Genomic DNA, 17,509 nt, shown 5'->3' with positions numbered 1-17,509 from the left:
AATAACAGATCTAAGCGATGATTATTTGTGACCATTAAAATCATTAGAAGAAAGGTTGGTAAGGAATTTTGTAGTGAAAGAATCGAACACCTGCGCCCACCGCTCAATATTAACATCTCAACCAGACCTTGTCTCCTGATGTTCTGTAATAACAAGTACACAAGACAACATATGAAGTATTGTTTAAAAGAAAATTGAAGCAGAATCTAATCAAGTCTCCAAGTTTAATTTTCAGTTTACAGAAAATACAGAGAACAAAGGAACACGTGAAATTACACCATGAGAATAATGACCACCAAATCCAGAATGTGGAAAATTCTACCAGACTAATGACCCCTTCAAGAGGGACTTCCCTGGTGGCGCAGTGGTTAAGAATCCACCTGCCAATGCAGGGGACATGGGTTCGATCCCTGGTCCGGGAAGATCCCACATGCCGCGGAGCAACTAAGCCCGTGTGCCACAACTACTGAGCCTGCGCTCTAGAGCCCGTGAGCCACAACTACTGAGCCCACATGCCACAACTACTGAAGCCCGTGTGCCTAGAGCCCGTGCTCCACAACAAGAGAAGCCACCGCAATGAGAAGCCCGCGCACCACGACGAAGAGTAGCCCCTGCTCACCGCAACTAGAGAAAGCCTGTGTGCAGCAACAAAGACCAATGCAGCCAAAAAATAAGACTAATGACCCCTTCAACAAATAAATGATGTAGGAGGAAGATGACAGGGAGAATCAATTAGAGAGTAAAAGAGATTTAAGATCAAAAGGAAAAAAACTATGAACAAAAAAAGACTTAAGAGACACATATACCTAAGGAAATGTGTGGACCTTATCTGGATCATGATTCAAACAAACCAACCATAAAAAGGCATTTTGATGGACTTCCCTGGTGGCACAGTGGTTAAGAATCCGCCTGCCAAGGCAAGGGACACGGGTTCGAGCCCTGGTCCGGGAAGATCCCACATGCTGCAAAGCAACGAAGCCCACGAGCCACAACTACTGAGCCTGCACTCTAGAGCCCATGAGCCACAACTACTGAGCCCGCATGCCACAACTACTGAAGCCCGCACACGCCTAGAGCCCGTGCTCCACAAGAGAAGCCACCACAATGAGAAGCCCGCACACCGCAACGAAGAGTAGCCCCTGCTCACCGCAACTAGAGAAAGCCCGCGCACAGCAACGAAGACCCAACACAGCCGAAAATAAATAAATAAAAATAAATAAATAAATAAATAATTTTTTTTTTTTAAAGGCATTTTGAGACAGTCAGGGAAAATTGAGCGTAGATTGGCAGACTGGAAGGCATTATTAATTTTGTTGAGTGTGATAATGTTACTGCAATTAGATTGAAGTCCTTAATGGATAAAATGACATAATATCTTAGATTTCCTTTAAAATACACCAGCAAAAGAGCACAAAACTTCTACAGAGAAAATTTTATTGGGACATTAAAGGAAACCTAAATAAATAGAAAGATATACCATGTTTATGGATCGGAAGTCTAAATATTGTAAAGAGGGCATTTCTCTCCAAATTGATGTACAGATTCAATGCAAATCCAATCAAAAGCCTAATAGGTGTTGTTTTTGTTTTGTTGTATTAGAATCTGATGAGCTGATTTTGAAATTTATATGGAAATGCAAAGGACCAAGAAAAACAAGTCATGTCAAAGAATGAAAACAAGGTGAGAATTCTTTCTCTATCAAATATCAAGACTTCCCACAAATCTACAGTAATCAAGACAGTGTGGTATTGGCTGTGGGGAGACAAACCAGCCACTGGAAAAGGAGACAGTCCAGAAGAGTCATGAATAGACATCGGATTATAACAGACATGGCACTGGGGAAAGGACATATTTTTGGTAAGTGGTATTGTGACAATTAGGAAAATGAAGCTGGACTCCCCCCCGCCTTTCACACAATGAACAAAAATCAATTTCAGATGGGTTACAGACCTAAATGTGAATGAAAGAAAAAAAAACTAAAGCCTTTGAAGCAATATAAAAGAATACGATTATGATCTAGGGGTAGAAGAAGACATTTTAAAGACACTTCAAAATGCACTAAGGATAAAAGAAAATGTTGATAAATTTAACTACATTAAAATGAATAGCTTCTGGTCATCAAAAGAACACCATAAATAAAGCTAAAACATAAGCCACAGAATGAGGGAGGATGTCCACCACACACAACTGACAAAGGGATGAAATCTAGAACAAACCAAAAAACTCCTACAAATCATTAAGGAAAAGACAGACAATCCATCTACCCCCTACCCCAACAAAACATTTAAACAGACACTTCACAAGAAATTCAGATGTCCAACAAACGTATGAAAAGGTGTTCAAACTCATAAATAAGGAAAGTGTAAATTAAAATCACAAAGCGATATCGTTATATACACTACATACTACCAGACTGGCTAAAAGTTTAAAATCTGACAACATCAACTGGCAGATAAAATGTAGGGCAAAGGTGGGAGTGTAAATTGTGGCAACCACTTTGGAAAACTGGCACCATCTACTAAAGTAGGAGATAAGCGTACCCCATCCCAGAGTCATTCTTCCCTGCAGGTATAAAAGAAGCAGGATATAAAATTCAGACCTCACTGAGGATTTTAAAAAACTCTTAGTGATTTTTTCTATAAAATAAACGACGTATACTCTTCAAAATGTCAACAATACCAAGAGAGGCAAAGAAAAGCTGAGAAACTGTTAGAGATTATAGGAAACTAAAAAAACACGAAAATTAAATGCACTACATGATGCGGGCTTGGACTCTGGACCTAAAAATCAAACAAACAAAAAACCCTGATATAAAGGACATTATTAGGACAACTGGCAAAATTTGATTAAAATCTACATATTAAATAATAGTATTGTATCAAACTTAAATTTCTTGATTTTGATAATTGAACTGTGATTATGGAAGTAAATGACCTAAGTCCTTGTTCTTAGAAAAATGCACACTGAAAGATTTAAAGGAAAAGTAACACTAAGTGTACAACTTACTCTCAAATGGTTGATAACCAAAAAGGAAAAATACGGAGAGAGATGTAAATCAAATGTGGCAAAATGTTAACAAGGTGACAAATCTGAGTAAAAGATATACAAGAATTCTTCCTACTCTTCTTGAAACTTTTCTAAAAGTTTGAGATTATCTTTTAAAGTTTAAAAATAATCTCCTAGCAAAACAGAAATATAAACAAATATAACCCAGAAATATAAATTTGCTTAAGCTGATGAGAGGTAGCTACTAAAAAAATAAAACAAGATAGGAAAGGAAAAAATAAAACCATCATTCTTCACAGGCAACATCACTGTAGTATGTAGAAAACCCACAGAATCCACAGGGAAGTTATTAAAGTTAATAAGTGAACTTAGCATAATCAATGGGGACAAAATCAAAATATAAAAATCAATTCCATTTTCATATGTCAACAACAATTACAATATACCTTTAAGAAATGATACAATTTACATTAGCCTAAAAGATCAAATACCTAGAACTAAAGCTAACAAGATACAAAAGATCTCTACAGCAGAAAACCATGTATTATAGTTTTATAGTTATTTATGTATGTATATATGTGTATACACACACACACACACACACACACACACACACACACACACAGGGAAAGTGAAGAAAATCTTAAAAAATGGAAGGAGTAGAAAACTAGATATTGTAAGGATATCAATTCTTTACATATTGATTTATAGGTGCAATGCAATTGCAGTGAAAATCCCAGCAGGTTTTTTTTCTAGAAACTGATAAACTGGTACTAAAACACACTTGGAAATGCAAAGGGCCAACAGTAGCCAGGACAATCTTGAAGAACAAAGCGGGATAGCAAGGTATCAGGTAATCTCTCTGATACTAAGACTTTAATGACAAAGTTGCAGTAATGAGGACGGTGGGGTCCTGGTGCGACGACAGATACACAGCCAATGCAGCAGACTAGAGAGTCCAGAAACGGACACCTAACTGAAGACAAAGGTGGCAATGCAGAGCAGAGATCAAAGCGCTCTCCATACATGGCCCTGGGTTAACTGGAGACCACAGGAGGGAAGTGAAACCTGACTTCTCCCTCACATCATACCAAACAAGAAAAGCAATTCCGGGTGGACCGTGGCTCCCAGTGTGAACGGGAAGCAACAAAACTTCAGGAAGACAGCGTAAGAAAATACGCTAGTGGCCTGGGGGGAGGCAGACGTCTGTTACACAGGACATGAAAAGCACAGACCCTAAACGAGAAAGCTGCTAAATCGTGGACTACATGTCTCAATGAAGAGTGGCTCATTAGAAGACGCCGCTCACGGTACCCTCGCCTCCCCAGCGGTAGATCTGGGATAATAACGGGGCTGGCTCAGCAGCACTCGCTGAGAGCCTTCTATGATTTAACAGATGTAAAAGCAGAGACTATAATTTTTTAAAGGAGTAGTAAGAATAGACAGTGAGTAGGAACCGGTCTTAACAGAACCTGTCCTTCAGGGAAGGGATGCGGGGAGGGCCGGGTAGAGCCCACAGGGCTGTCAGGGTGAGAGGGGGTTTTTAAGTGGAAGGAAAGGGCCCGTAGAAGGGGTGACAAGGAAGAGACAGAAGACGGAGGGAGACGAGAGAGCGCCTTCCCCTCTGAGGGAGGTGGGAGGTGCCGGCAGATGCAGGTTTGGGCCGATTGGAACTGAAAGGGATGCCTTAGTCTCTGCTCTCCTCCTGAAGGAAGAGTCAAGGTCGTCTGCTGAAGGGAAGAGGCGCGGGCTGAGCCCGGAGGAGGGTCCTGCCAGCACCACGAGGAGTGACCGCAGAATGTGCAGGACAAGTGGCACAAAGGTCCCTGAAGCCCAGTGCCGTCAAGACACAGGACGGGCGCGCAACGCACCGACCCATGCTTCTCAACTGCGGGACACGTTTTACTTTTCTGAGCCCCGTACATGTGAAGGAAAGCCAGTTAGCGATCCTAATTATTTAAATCCCATGAAATTTCACCACCGTCTCCTTCCTGGCTTACCGGGTGGCCAGTAAAACCGCAACAAGAATAATGGGAAAGCCTAATAACGCAGTGCTGTTCAGGCAGACTCCCAGCATCCAGGGAACAGCCCGTATTCCACCTCCTCCACGCATCCTGCAAGGCTGTCACAGACAGGTGGCCGCCAGTGGCCCCTTAACCGTACGCAGGCCAGGCACAGCTTACCGGCTGAAGATGTTGCCGCTGAAAGTGTACTTCTCCAGGCGAGCAAGTGCAGGCAGGTTGTCCTGGTCCAGAACGTCCAAGAAGGCTGTCACCCTCATGCCGTCGCATGAGGGACCGCAGTCCTCAAATCCATCTAGAGGGGAAGAGGGGAACCACACTCGTAAGTGCGCACCAACTGGGACGGGTCACACCTGGGCAAGACGGGGCCGGTCGCACGCCTTCTACTACCGCAGACTTGACAATGCATGGAAAATGCAGGGGGCGGGTTTATAAACCAAGGGAAGGGTGAGGAGACCAGAGCCTTCGGGAAGGGCCAAACACCCTCCCTTCAGGGCTGCCAGTCTGATGCACTCTCACCACCGTGGATAAGACTCTCTCTGCCATCTGGGACACAGAAGCAAGTGAACAAAGCGCTCGCCCCTATGAAAACTGGCCACGGAGCTCTACGCAAACACATTTAAAATGGTCAAAAGAAAAAGAAGTTTGACCCCTAAGCAAGGATCTGATGGCAAGTCCTCGGCGCCATATCTTGTCTTGGCCTAAATGTCCTCACTATGCAGCTTCACCCACTCCGTGACATCGAGTCCCATCAACCCTCAGCCCTGGCCTGGCAACACCCAACCAGACCCCTCCACATGGATGTCTAACGGGTGCCTCCAACTCACTGTGGCCAAAAATGAGCCAGCTGTCATGCTGCCTCTTCCTCTCCAAGCCTGCTCTCCCCTGTACCCCCAACCGAGGGCAGGCATCCCCTCCCACCAATGTAACGCCAAACGTCCCTGGAATAGAATGAATCCCCCAACTTCTATGTATTAGCTGCGTGACCAGAGTAAGTGACTTAAGCTGTCTATGCTCCCATATTGTAACATGTAGGGTGCATACAAAACCCTACCCATGCCCGGTCCAGATGTTGGAACAAGGGAGTTCGTGCATAGCAAGACCAGCGGGATCTGGCCCCTCATGATCTGGCCTTGACCCTGGCCACCACCCTCTACGCACCCACGCATCAGGGGTGGAAAGGCGTCCCTCCTGCCCCCTGCACTGAAATAGCTGGGCGAGAAGCACTACTGCAAAAAAGCAGAGGGTTCCTACGTGGCAGATAGAAAAACCACGGTTAATTTAGGCAGTAACTGATAACAGTTGAAAACAAGAGATGACAAGTTTGCGCCTAGGTGCTTACTCTTCTTTGAAACATTAACCACATTTTTTTTCTCAACGAATTCTTTTAGGCTAGTAATTAGAGCCTATTAAAAATGTACACTGTATAACAGTTACCCAGAGAATTCTAACACAGAATTAGACGTTTGTAGAAACAAATGTGTGTGCCACGATCAACGACGTCATTGTCCTGCAGGGTCCCTCCTGGGAGCACCAGGCCCCTAACCACAGTCACGTGGCATGGGCTAGTCTCAGTACCTTTCGGGACCCAGGAAGAATATGCAACCTCCAACCCACAGATGGTCACGCAGCACTGCGGGCCCGGCCTGGAGTGGGCTTTAAAACACCGAGTTCAAAACAGACAGCTCTGGGACCTGATGACGTCCACAGACATACATGCCCTTTTCACACATACAACTTTTCATAAGGATCAGGTTTCAAAACATCCTCTGAGGCTCAACCGTGTACTTCATGGGTTAAGAACTCCTGTTTTAAAGTAACAGAAAATATTTCTTCAAAAAACTCTGCTTATCAGAGACCTAAAGAACTTAGCAATTCATTCTACAAAAGAGTAATTGTTATTAGAGAACATTAATGATTCTACTACACTAACTATAGAAAACTACACTAACTATATACATGGAAATAAAAGCCATAAGCCATACAATACCGGATAATAACTAAACTTTAACGGTTACTTCCTATAGGCCAGGAACTGTGCTAAGAGCTTTCTGTATAGCAGTAGCTCACTAACCCCTGACAATAACCATATTAGCCCACGTTTCCGTTAAGGGAATTGAAGCTCAGAGAGGTTAAGAAGGTTGCCGAAGGTCACGCAGCTACAGAGTGGCAGAGTCAGAATCTGAAGGCAAACAGTTGGACTCTAGATGTTGCACTATGCTGTACTGCCAGAAAGAAAGCCGAAATTTTAATTTTAATTTTCAAAGAAATCCCTCCCTCCTCCCTGCCCGGGATTCAGCCACAGTGGCGTTCCCTTAGTTCTTCAGACACACCAAAAGCCTTCATCTCGATGATTCTGTACGTGCTGTTCCCACTGCCTGGGACACTATCACTCCTTAATCGCTACGCCCTACCCCAGCCTGGGTGTCAGCGTCCAAAAGAGCTTTTCCCTGACCTTTGGGGGAAGGCCAGTCCCTGGCTACAGCCTCTCCTGGAGCTGTGGCTCTCCCGTCCTGATGCCTCCACAGAGGTGCTGGCAACAGCTTTTGTGGCTGCTCGTGTCTGTCTCCCAGCAGCTCTGCCCGCTCCATGGAGGGGCGGTAACCCCAGCACCCAGTATAGTACCTGACAAGTAACAGGTGTTTCCAGGCACTAGACAACAAGCAGCCCAGCACTAGGGTCTCCCAGAGAAGATCTGTCCTTGTCACAAACGAGGAGAGCCCTGAGGCGGCAGCGGCTGACCGCCTAGAGGGTTCTCAGCTGCAGAGCAGGAAGCGTGAGGAGGCCAGGGGAGGGGAGGGAGCCACAGAGACCGGCACAGCAGAGATCAGCACAGCAGCCCCCGGAAGATAAACCACTTGTGCGTTGCTAGGAAACAACTGCTTTAGCAGAAGTTGACACCCTATGGTCAACATTTAAGACCTACATACAGGTCGGGCTAAGGCACTAGATTTCTGATGCTTATACGGGGATAAAAAATACGGGTGGTGAATTTGAAACCAAGCCCCCAATATAAGACAATTGTGGAAAGGGGGGTTACAGTTAAGGTGGGAGTAGGGTAAAGGACAGTCACTCCTGAGAAATCAGAACCACAGCCTTGCATGACCTGTGGGTGTAGAGACCAGATTTACACGACTTGCAAAGTGCAGGCACCTGACACTGAGCAACTGGGAGGACCACTGTCCAGATTTATTCCAACTGCAGGCGTCCCTGCTGAAGCAAACAAGCTGTTCTAAAGAGACTTACAATCCAATAAGCATGCACCTTCATAAAACAATCCCTGCTGAAGATAAATATGCAATAAAAAATTTCAAACCATACATGGTTACAAACCATCAAGAGGAAGGGTTAACAGACACAACAAATGAGAATTTGCACCCCAAGACTAGAGATATTAGAAAAAATCTGAAGTACACTGTCAAATAATTATGCATAGAATGAATAGGATTTTTAAAGTGGATATCATAACGAAAAAAGAGGAGAGTGCAGGGTGGGAGGAACAGGCACATTTGAAAAAGAACCAAGGAGAAATGAAAAATAGAGACAATTTAATTAAAAATTCAGTAGCTGGCTTAAATAGCAGTTTCGACACAGCTCAAGAGAGAGTTAGTGAGCTGGAAGATTGATCTGACAAATCACCCAGAACACTGCACAGAGAACTAAAGAGTTGGAAAATACGGGACAGCAATTGAGGCACATGAAGAATGGAATGCTAAGGTCTAAGACAAGTACAGCAGGAATTCCAGGAGGGATTAGCGAAAATAGGAAGAGGCAATATTCAAAGAGATAATGGCTAACAATTTTCCAGAATATAAAAGATGAATATTCAATTTGAAGAAGTACAAATCCTGAACTGAATGATTAATAACAAATCCATACTTAGAAGCACTGTAGAACACCAATGGCAAAGAAAAGCATCTAAAGAAAATGGAGAAAAATTAAAGATTAAATCCCAGACCTCGCACTTAAAAGATGTCAGAGGCATAATGTATGAGTTGAAATAGCTGGTTCTGAAATCCAGCTCTGCCTCTTAGAAGGTACCTACTCCAGGTAAATATCTCACCTCTCTGATTCTCAGTTTCTCACTCTAGTAAGATGGATGCCTACCTCAGGTGACCGTTGTAGGGTAGGTTAAATGACAGTAGATGGACAGATAGATATAGTTATGCAGCATGTGACACACACAAGCGCTTTAGAAATGTCAGCTGCTGCTGTTCTTATGGCTAAGCCACTGAGCGCATTACGTCACTGGTATTGTTTATGCTTGTATCCCCCCAGAGTTCAGGGCAACCACAGCAACTAGAAAGTGTGTTGCTGGGGGGTGGGGGTGCGGCAAAAAGGAAAACACCAGAGAGGGGAAGCCCTCGTATTAAACTCAGCCCAAGCTCTGGCTTGACCCCTAAACCATGCACCTGTGTGGTAAACTCCAGCATAGCTGAGGCTAGGAGAACTGAACTGAGATTTGGGGTGCTATCCACTACAGCAGAGACAGTGGGAACAGTTGGACCTCAATTTAAATGCCTATTGAAATAAAACAAAACAGAACAAAGAAATCCACACTCTTTGGAGGCATATAGCAGAATTCAGAGATTTTTACAGCACATAATATTCACTATATCCAGGTTACACTCCAAAATTACTCAGTAAACAAAGAAACAGAAAACTTGAACTAGCTAAAAGAGAAAACGTCAAAGCATATTGAAAGGATCCAAATTTTGGAATTACAGACAAGGATTTTAAAACAGCTATTATAAAATGCTTATGGATATAAAAGAAAATATGCCTATAATGAGTGAAAAGATAAGAAATCTCAGCAAAGAAATGTTAACTATAAAAAGACACGAAATAAAAATTCTAAAATTGAAACAATATCTGAAATTTTAAAATGCACTGAGCAGACTTAACAGAATGGAGATGACAAAACAATGGCCAAAAATTCCCCAAACTCGGTGAAAGAAACAAATATATAAAATCAAGGGTCTCAGCAAACCTCAAGAAGATAAATACAGTTGGCCCTTGAACCACACCGGGGTTACTCCAAGTTTAACTTATAGTCTGTCCTCCAAATGCATGGTTCCTATGCATCCACAGATTCAACCAACCACAGACCATGTAGCACGGAAGTACTTCTTACTGAAAAAAGACCTGTATATAAGTGGGCCTGCACAGTTCAAGTTCCAGTTCTTCAAGAGTCAAGGGTACACAGAAAACCACACTTAGACACATCACAGTCAAACTGCTGATAACCAAAGAGAATCTTGAAAGCAGCAAAGAAAAATAAAAATTACGTACAAGGAGTAATGATTTGAATGTCCCCTGACTCCTCACCAGAAATAGTGGAAGCAGAAGACCGCAGAAGCACACCTTTAAAGGACCGAAAGAAAAAAATGTCAATCCAGAACTTGACATCCAGTGAAATATCTTTCAGGGAGAAAGATGAATGAAAGACACTGTCAGACTAAAAAGAAACCAAAAAAGCACACACATTAAGAATTTATTTTTTAACACACCCTTTTAAACATTGCCAGCAAATGTGGACTGCAAGAAATGCCCGATGAGGTCCTACAGGCTGAAGAGGAGTGGTATCACTTGGAAACTTTACCTTCAAAAGGAATCAAAAGCATTGGAAACAGTAAATATGTGGGGAAATGTTTTAAGAACTATTTTTCCTCCTGATTTCTTCAAAATACACACAATGGTTTAAAGCAATACAAATCAAAACTTTTAACTTCGTATTGGAGAATTTATAACACGTAGATGTACCATGCAATAAAAACGGCAACATAAAGTAGGAGGGTAAGAAATGGAACTATACAGTTGTCAGTTTTCAACATCTTACGTAAAGTGGTGCATTATTAACTCTAAGTAGACTGCTTCTTTCTCCACGGCTAGACTTGGAGGCCCTTACGCCCTGGGACCACATCACATAATGCCTGGTACATAGCCTACACTTAACACATAGCAGTTTCTGTAGAAGTCAGTCTCCCAAGACTCTGGCTACCTGGATTTAATTCATGAGAGTCTAACAGCCCCTGAGAAGCCGAGAAAATCTAGCTTCCACCAAAAGAAACATAAGGTGCAGCAACTAGCCTAAAGCCACCTGGAGCCGCACGCACAGCGAGTTATCAAGAAACCAAGACATTAATTCATTCGCCTCTGCTTGCAGAAATGAGAGGTCTTAGTTTCAGGACAGAACGCAGGTCAAAACTATCACATAACTGCTACGATAAAATGAATACATTTCAACATCCAATATAAAGCGCATGAGTTCATCAAAAGTATTCCACCATCCTAACGATGAATATAGTAGAATTAAATTTTGGTAATTCATATTAAGTAGGTAAAGAGGGGCAGAGGGAAGAAAGACGTGTAAAATTCACTGGAAATAGTAAGAAATCTGAATTACAGGGATTTTCGTTTTGTTTTAAGAAGTGGAATTACAGTTTTAGTCCTGTACAGAACAAAGAACCAGATTATCGCACGGTTACCTCTCTGGGAGAGTTCTGCATTAATAGACCGCTGGTGGCCAATCAGAGCCAAAGAGGACCGGCCTCCTTTACACCCCTGGTCGGTCACATACTCTCCAACTGCAGCTCTGACCTCACCAGCGAGGCTGCAAACGCACAGCCATCACCTGGCCTCACTACGGACAGCTCAGGACGGCACGTCCCCCAGTGCGGCCCAGGGAAGGGACGTTAAATATCACTAAACCACACAGTGGGAAAGTTATTCTCTTCTCAATTCTCTGATTAATCAAAGAAAGTTTCGTTTCGACTAGTGTGTCTTCAACACTTCCCTAAAACTGGTTCATCTTCCTTTCGAATACAGAGCAGGGCTCACACTCAGAACCCTTAGTAGACAACTGTGTCTACCTAGAATTTTATCATGTTATTTTACTTCTGTCTTATGATATTTTGCTTAAGTTTCATGTTGAGCAATTCATACAAGTTCCCCAAAATGTGTTTAAATAAAAGAAATTATTTGATACAAAGAAAAATACAGGTGGTATATAGATACAGCAGAAATAGGAAAAGCGGTACACCAATGACAGACTTCTGAAAAATACTGGATTGGTATAATCCAAGGACAATATTCCCCACTAACAGCATCACATTCATATGTGAATAATAGTGTCTTTTACTCCAAATTCCAAATATAGGTAAACACTGTCCTTTGTGTGGACCAACATCCTGGCCCCTTTCAAAATCCTACTTGAATCCAAATTGATGAGATTATCAGTGAGACTATTACTATTTACTTGTAAATGATGTATTAAATTTTTTGAACTACTCCATAAAAGCACCAGAGTTTACTAAAATGTACATGCAAGGCAGATTTGGAACCCCTCGCCACAAAGGGAATGAAAAGAGCCAGCATTATCTTCAACATCAACTCTGACAGTAGTCTGAACAGATACCATGATTAATAACCTCTTCCCATGACATTTTAATGTTGTTCTTTTTTAATTAAGTCTTCAAAGACAAACTAAATCAATCAACAGCTGATGAACTATATAATAACAGAGCAGGGTTTCTCAGCCTCAGCATGATTGGTGTGATCATTCTCCGACGCGGGGCTGTTCTGTGCATGACAGGACATTCCGCAGCCTTCCTGGCCTCAACTCACTGGATGCCAGGAGCATCCTCTCCGCACTTTGTGAAAATCAAAAACGTCTCCAGATACTGCCACAGGTCCCCAGCTGAGAACCACTGTGAAAATAAAAGCCAGGGGCTACCTGAGCAGCCCCTGGTGAGTGGATGGTCCCATAAGGGAAGGGGCTTCATGTCAGCAGGAATGACCTGGCCCCCCTTGGCCTCTCTGACCTCATCTCCCACCCCTGCCCTCTCCTCCAGCCACGCAGCTCCTTGCTGTTTCCCCATGACCCCGGTCACGTCCCTGGCTGAGGGCCATCACACAGCCCAGCACTTCCCTCTGCCTAGAAGTCTGCTCCCCAAGATGTCCTCTTTGATAACTTCCTTCTTCTCAGTAAAAGCTTTGCTCACTCATCCTCTCAATGAGGTCCACCCTGACCACCTGATTTTGAAATTGCATGCCTCCCACCTACACCCCACCGTACCCTGATCTACTTTTCTGTTTTTCCAGCGAATGTATCACCTTCTGACACACAGAACGTTTTCTTCCCACGTCTACTGTTTATCAGCTGGGTCCAACCCCAATCCTCCACCATCGTACCCAGGGCAAAACTCTTTTACTGACTCCTTGATATGCCTGGCACACAGCAGGCAATCAGTAAAAGCTGCTGAATGAATGAATGAATAAACGGTAAAGATCTGTCAAGCTAGCTCGCTATGCCTCCTGACAGTGGCAGTAACACATAAAATGGCTCCTGCTCTCAGAAAGAGTTTTCTAGAATTTACATTTCTAGCCACCGCTAAGAGGGCAAACAGGCAACTGTTCACGGAATGAGGAACAAAGGTCTATGGACACGGTGATATCAGGAGCAGTCGATTATCCTGAGGAGCCACAAGTCCAGGTCATCCGCAAACATCAGGAATCGTAAGCATTCAAGCTAGAAATGAGATATGAAGTAGGGTATGAATAATGCCTTGTTCAAATTTTTTCATTGTATTTTCTTACATTTGAAAAAAAAAGTTACCTACTCCACTCAAGAAAGCTTAATATAATACAGAAAAGCAAAGCCTTCTTAAGAAAATAGTCTCTAATACCTTCAAGCCTTCTTGGCTCACTTAAAATATTTTAAAAACAATACTGATCATGATCGGCTTCATTTGCCGTCTCCGCGATGATGGACTTTTGGCAGCAGCTGCTTTCTAAGTTTCTGCCACGTATGAGCTTCACTGGCAAGTTTGCACAGGACATCACTGACCCTTTACCAAAAATGACTAACAATTTAAACCTAACAAAGACCAGCAAGGGAAAGGCTGAGAAGTGCTATTTGACTTGTAGGGGTAGGGGCACCCTCCTGCCACACCTGCTCAGCACCCCGCCCCCAGCTGCACACCCACGTGTCCACATGTTCCCTGAACCGTAGGGTCCACGCCCCCGTGGCTCTGGTGCATCTCAGGCAGCAGCTGTGGCTGCTGCCTACCCTCCAGGGGGATGGTCCAAGTTAAAAAACCCAGCTAACCAGCTAAGAGATATAAAGCTCACCTCCATCCAACCAAAACCAGAGTGGTCCTGAAGCAGTAGCCTTAAGCTCACCCAACCGAAGATGAGGCTGGCTCTACTTCAATGAGATACTGATCAGTTTACAAAGTACGACAGAATTATTATCCTTTGACCCTGACGCTAGGCGACTAAGTAAAAAACAAGCGAACAGACAAAAACCTCTTCCCTCATTAACTGTGTTTCTGGAAGCCACAACCGTGCGGGAAAAAACGTCTTTCCCTTTCCCAGATCCTCCTCAACACTAACTGGTTACTCAAGGGTTATCAACCAAACATAATGCACACTGTCAGTATAGTCATCATCTAAAACAGGCTGGGGGGGCTTCCCTGGTGGCACAGTGGTTAAGAATCCACCTGCCAATGCAGGGGACACGGGTTCGAGCCCTGGTCCGGGAAGATCCCACATGCCGCGGAGCAACTAAGCCCGTGCGCCACAACTACTGAGCCTGCGCTCTAGAGCCCTCGAGCCACAACTACTGAGCACGCGAGCCACAACTACTGAAGCCCGCGCGCCTAGAACCCGTGCTCCACAACAACAGAAGCCACCGCAATGAGAAGCCTGCACCCCACAACGAAGAGTGGCCCCCGCTCACCGCAACTAGAGAAAAGCCCGCGTGCAGCAACGAAGACCCAACGCAGCCAAAAAAATACATAAAAAAATAAAAATAAAAAATAAATAAAACAGGCTGGGGCGCAAAATAAGTTGGATGAGGTTGCTCTGGCGAAAACACACAGGGGACCCTGAGCACGTGCCCGTGTGTCAGTGCTTTTCACAAGACACCAACCTGTCTTAAACCAGGCTAAGTATGAATTAACGCTTTAAGTATAATGTTAGGTGAATGTGCTTTACAGGTTCAAAGTACAATAGATACGATCTAATAAAAAGAGAGAAAGAAAAGAAATTTTACAGGTCATTCTGCATCACAAAAAGGATCAGAAGATCTCGTACAAAAAACAGAAGGCGTGTTAACAGCAAACCCATCACAAACGTCCTCTCCCCACCCACCATGGTTAATTTCAGGTGACAACAGTAAACCATAATTCAACATTCGACAAGAGTACTGGCGGTTCAGAGATGACAAAGGCATGGTCCCCAGACTCCAAAAGCTCCCAAGGGAACAAAGATCTTCCCACACATAACAACCCACAATACCCCGGTGGCAAGAGCCATAGGGTACAGGTGTAAACAAGCCAGGGAGGAGACCAGCTCTGCTTGGAAGAGGAAGGAGGTGATGGGATATGCTTCCCTAAAACAGCAGTGATATTTGAGTTGGGCCTTGAAGATCGAGTAGGAGTTTACCACACAGGAAGAGAGAGAGGATCTGGGAAAGGGAAAAAGAACATTCCAGATGAAGGGAAGAACACAGCAGAGGAAAGTGCACTGGCTGTCTGCTGCCTTTGAGGGGTTCGGGAAGCCAGAGATTTCTCACGAAGCCACCAAGCCCTAGCTGAGCAGCCAGCCCAGAACTGGTCTGAAGTGGAAAGGTGAGAAAAAATAAACACAATAAAACATGTCCAATGAGATAACTTTATTGGCCCAGACATGAACAGAGGTAGAGACAGAGGCAGAATGTTAGAGCACGTCTATCCCGGCAAGCATTTTCATTAAGAATCCGTTCTCCAGGCATTCCCAATATTTACGATTCTCCATTCAACATGTCATCCTGTCACTATAACTCTGTGTGAGATACGCCACCCTGGGCCAGCCCAATTATTCATACGATCCAATATTCTGTCTCTAACACAGCACTAGGGGACGTTGGTCGGGAGAAAACATGACAGATGTGACCCACTGTCCGTGTCCCCTTCAAAATGTTAGAAGATTGGTTGATGGTGGCTGAGAAGGAGTCTAGCCTTATTTACAAAATGTGTACTTAAAAAAAAGAGAGAGAGAGAGAGAGAAAACTGTATTAATGTAGAACTTATGTAATTGATAATTCTTAGCGCTTCTCATTAGCCACTCTTCGATGAACAATAACTAAGTCTCTGCAAGGCCTTATATGATTTGGGGGGAAACTAGAGTAAACCATCCATTAATGTATTATTTAAAGTGGCTTCATCCTTCTTGCTAACAGGCTTATAAATACTAATGCAGATTCTTAAATTGGGACTATTTCTAAAAGCTACACCAGACAAACCCAACCCACGTGAAAGATAAAGAACGTTCTTGCTTCTTCACTGACTTTGGGGGGGCGGGCGGCAGAAGGTGGAACTGACCCCTGCACACGGCAGGTCTTTGTTGACTTAACTAAATTTCAATGGCAAGCTGCGCAGGCAAACTTTCTCCGTATAAATGCCACTCTCTAACAAGACCCACGCTGATTTATTAGCTCCTGTATGAGCGGATCGGTCCAGTGCAGGATGTTTTGTATCGCAAATCTTTGAGGGCTACTGATGGCTATTACTAGCACTACGCAGTGGGCTGGCTGAAAAGACCAACCCAGCTCACAAGCAGCCGTCCTTTCTATACCATGCATACATGGAAATTCCTCTTTGATTTGTGGCTTTAATCACGGCTTCCAAAACCCGTCATTATTTATGACTCTGACTTTTACACTGACGGTCAACGGGAAACACTGACTCGGGTTCCCTGATAGGCAAGCACTCTGCAGCTCCAAGCCGCTCGTGGGCTCCACTGTGATATTATACATCTCAATTTTCCTGCCAACCCACCCAGCTGGGGACAGAGCTGGAGGAGGTGTGGGTGAGGGGGCCAGACTCTACACAGTCTGATGGATGGAAGAGCACTACTGAAAAATGCAGCGACTTCTCCACTCAGACTTGAGGCAGATTCGAAAAGGAAAAAAAGGTTGCAAAACAAAACCCACAGCCCCTGGGGTGAGTGTATGTGCGTGGGGGGCTCTATTTTCCTACTGTTCAAAATAGTTGAGACAATCAAGCAATGCTGGCCAACATTACACCACTTTTCTAATGACCGCCTTGGCCAAACTGCCAGGAAGGTCGTCTTCCTCCCTCTGGAAAGAAGCAAACTCCTCCGCGGATGCACCGAGTTCCATGCCTGTCTTACACAGTCCAACCCCACCATCACCCTCCCCTCCTGCTCCCTGCCATCTCCCCCTGTGCACGGACTCCTTCCCCCCGTCCATGGTTATGCTCTGCCCTGTGCCTTGATCTTAAAAAGCAATTCTTATTTTTTTAACTGAAGTATGCCATTCGCACAGAAAAGCGCACAAAAAGTAAGTGTTCCACTTGACTAATTTTTTAACTGAACATGCCTGTGAAACCAGTCCTCAGCTCAAGACAGACAATTTAACCGGCATCTCCAAAAGCCCCCCACGCTCCCTCCCACTTACTGCCTTACCCAAAGGGGAC

General features: G+C 44.1%; 1 protein-coding gene across 1 annotated transcript in view; it reads right to left on the bottom strand.

Moving 5' to 3' along the window:
* LOC133104109 (putative serine/threonine-protein phosphatase 4 regulatory subunit 1-like) overlaps positions 1–17,509 on the bottom strand; it is a 58,143-nt gene that overhangs the window by 32,534 nt on the left and 8,100 nt on the right. The window contains exon 4 of the mRNA XM_061209788.1: positions 5,190–5,322. Within this exon, the coding sequence (XP_061065771.1) occupies positions 5,190–5,322 (133 nt within the window). The remainder of the gene's footprint in view (positions 1–5,189; positions 5,323–17,509) is intronic.

The sequence above is a fragment of the Eubalaena glacialis genome, chromosome 13 (assembly GCF_028564815.1).
Source record: "Eubalaena glacialis isolate mEubGla1 chromosome 13, mEubGla1.1.hap2.+ XY, whole genome shotgun sequence".
Taxonomy (NCBI): domain Eukaryota; kingdom Metazoa; phylum Chordata; class Mammalia; order Artiodactyla; family Balaenidae; genus Eubalaena; species Eubalaena glacialis.
Note: the sequence above shows the minus strand (reverse complement) of the source record. Positions and strands in the feature narration are given on the sequence as shown.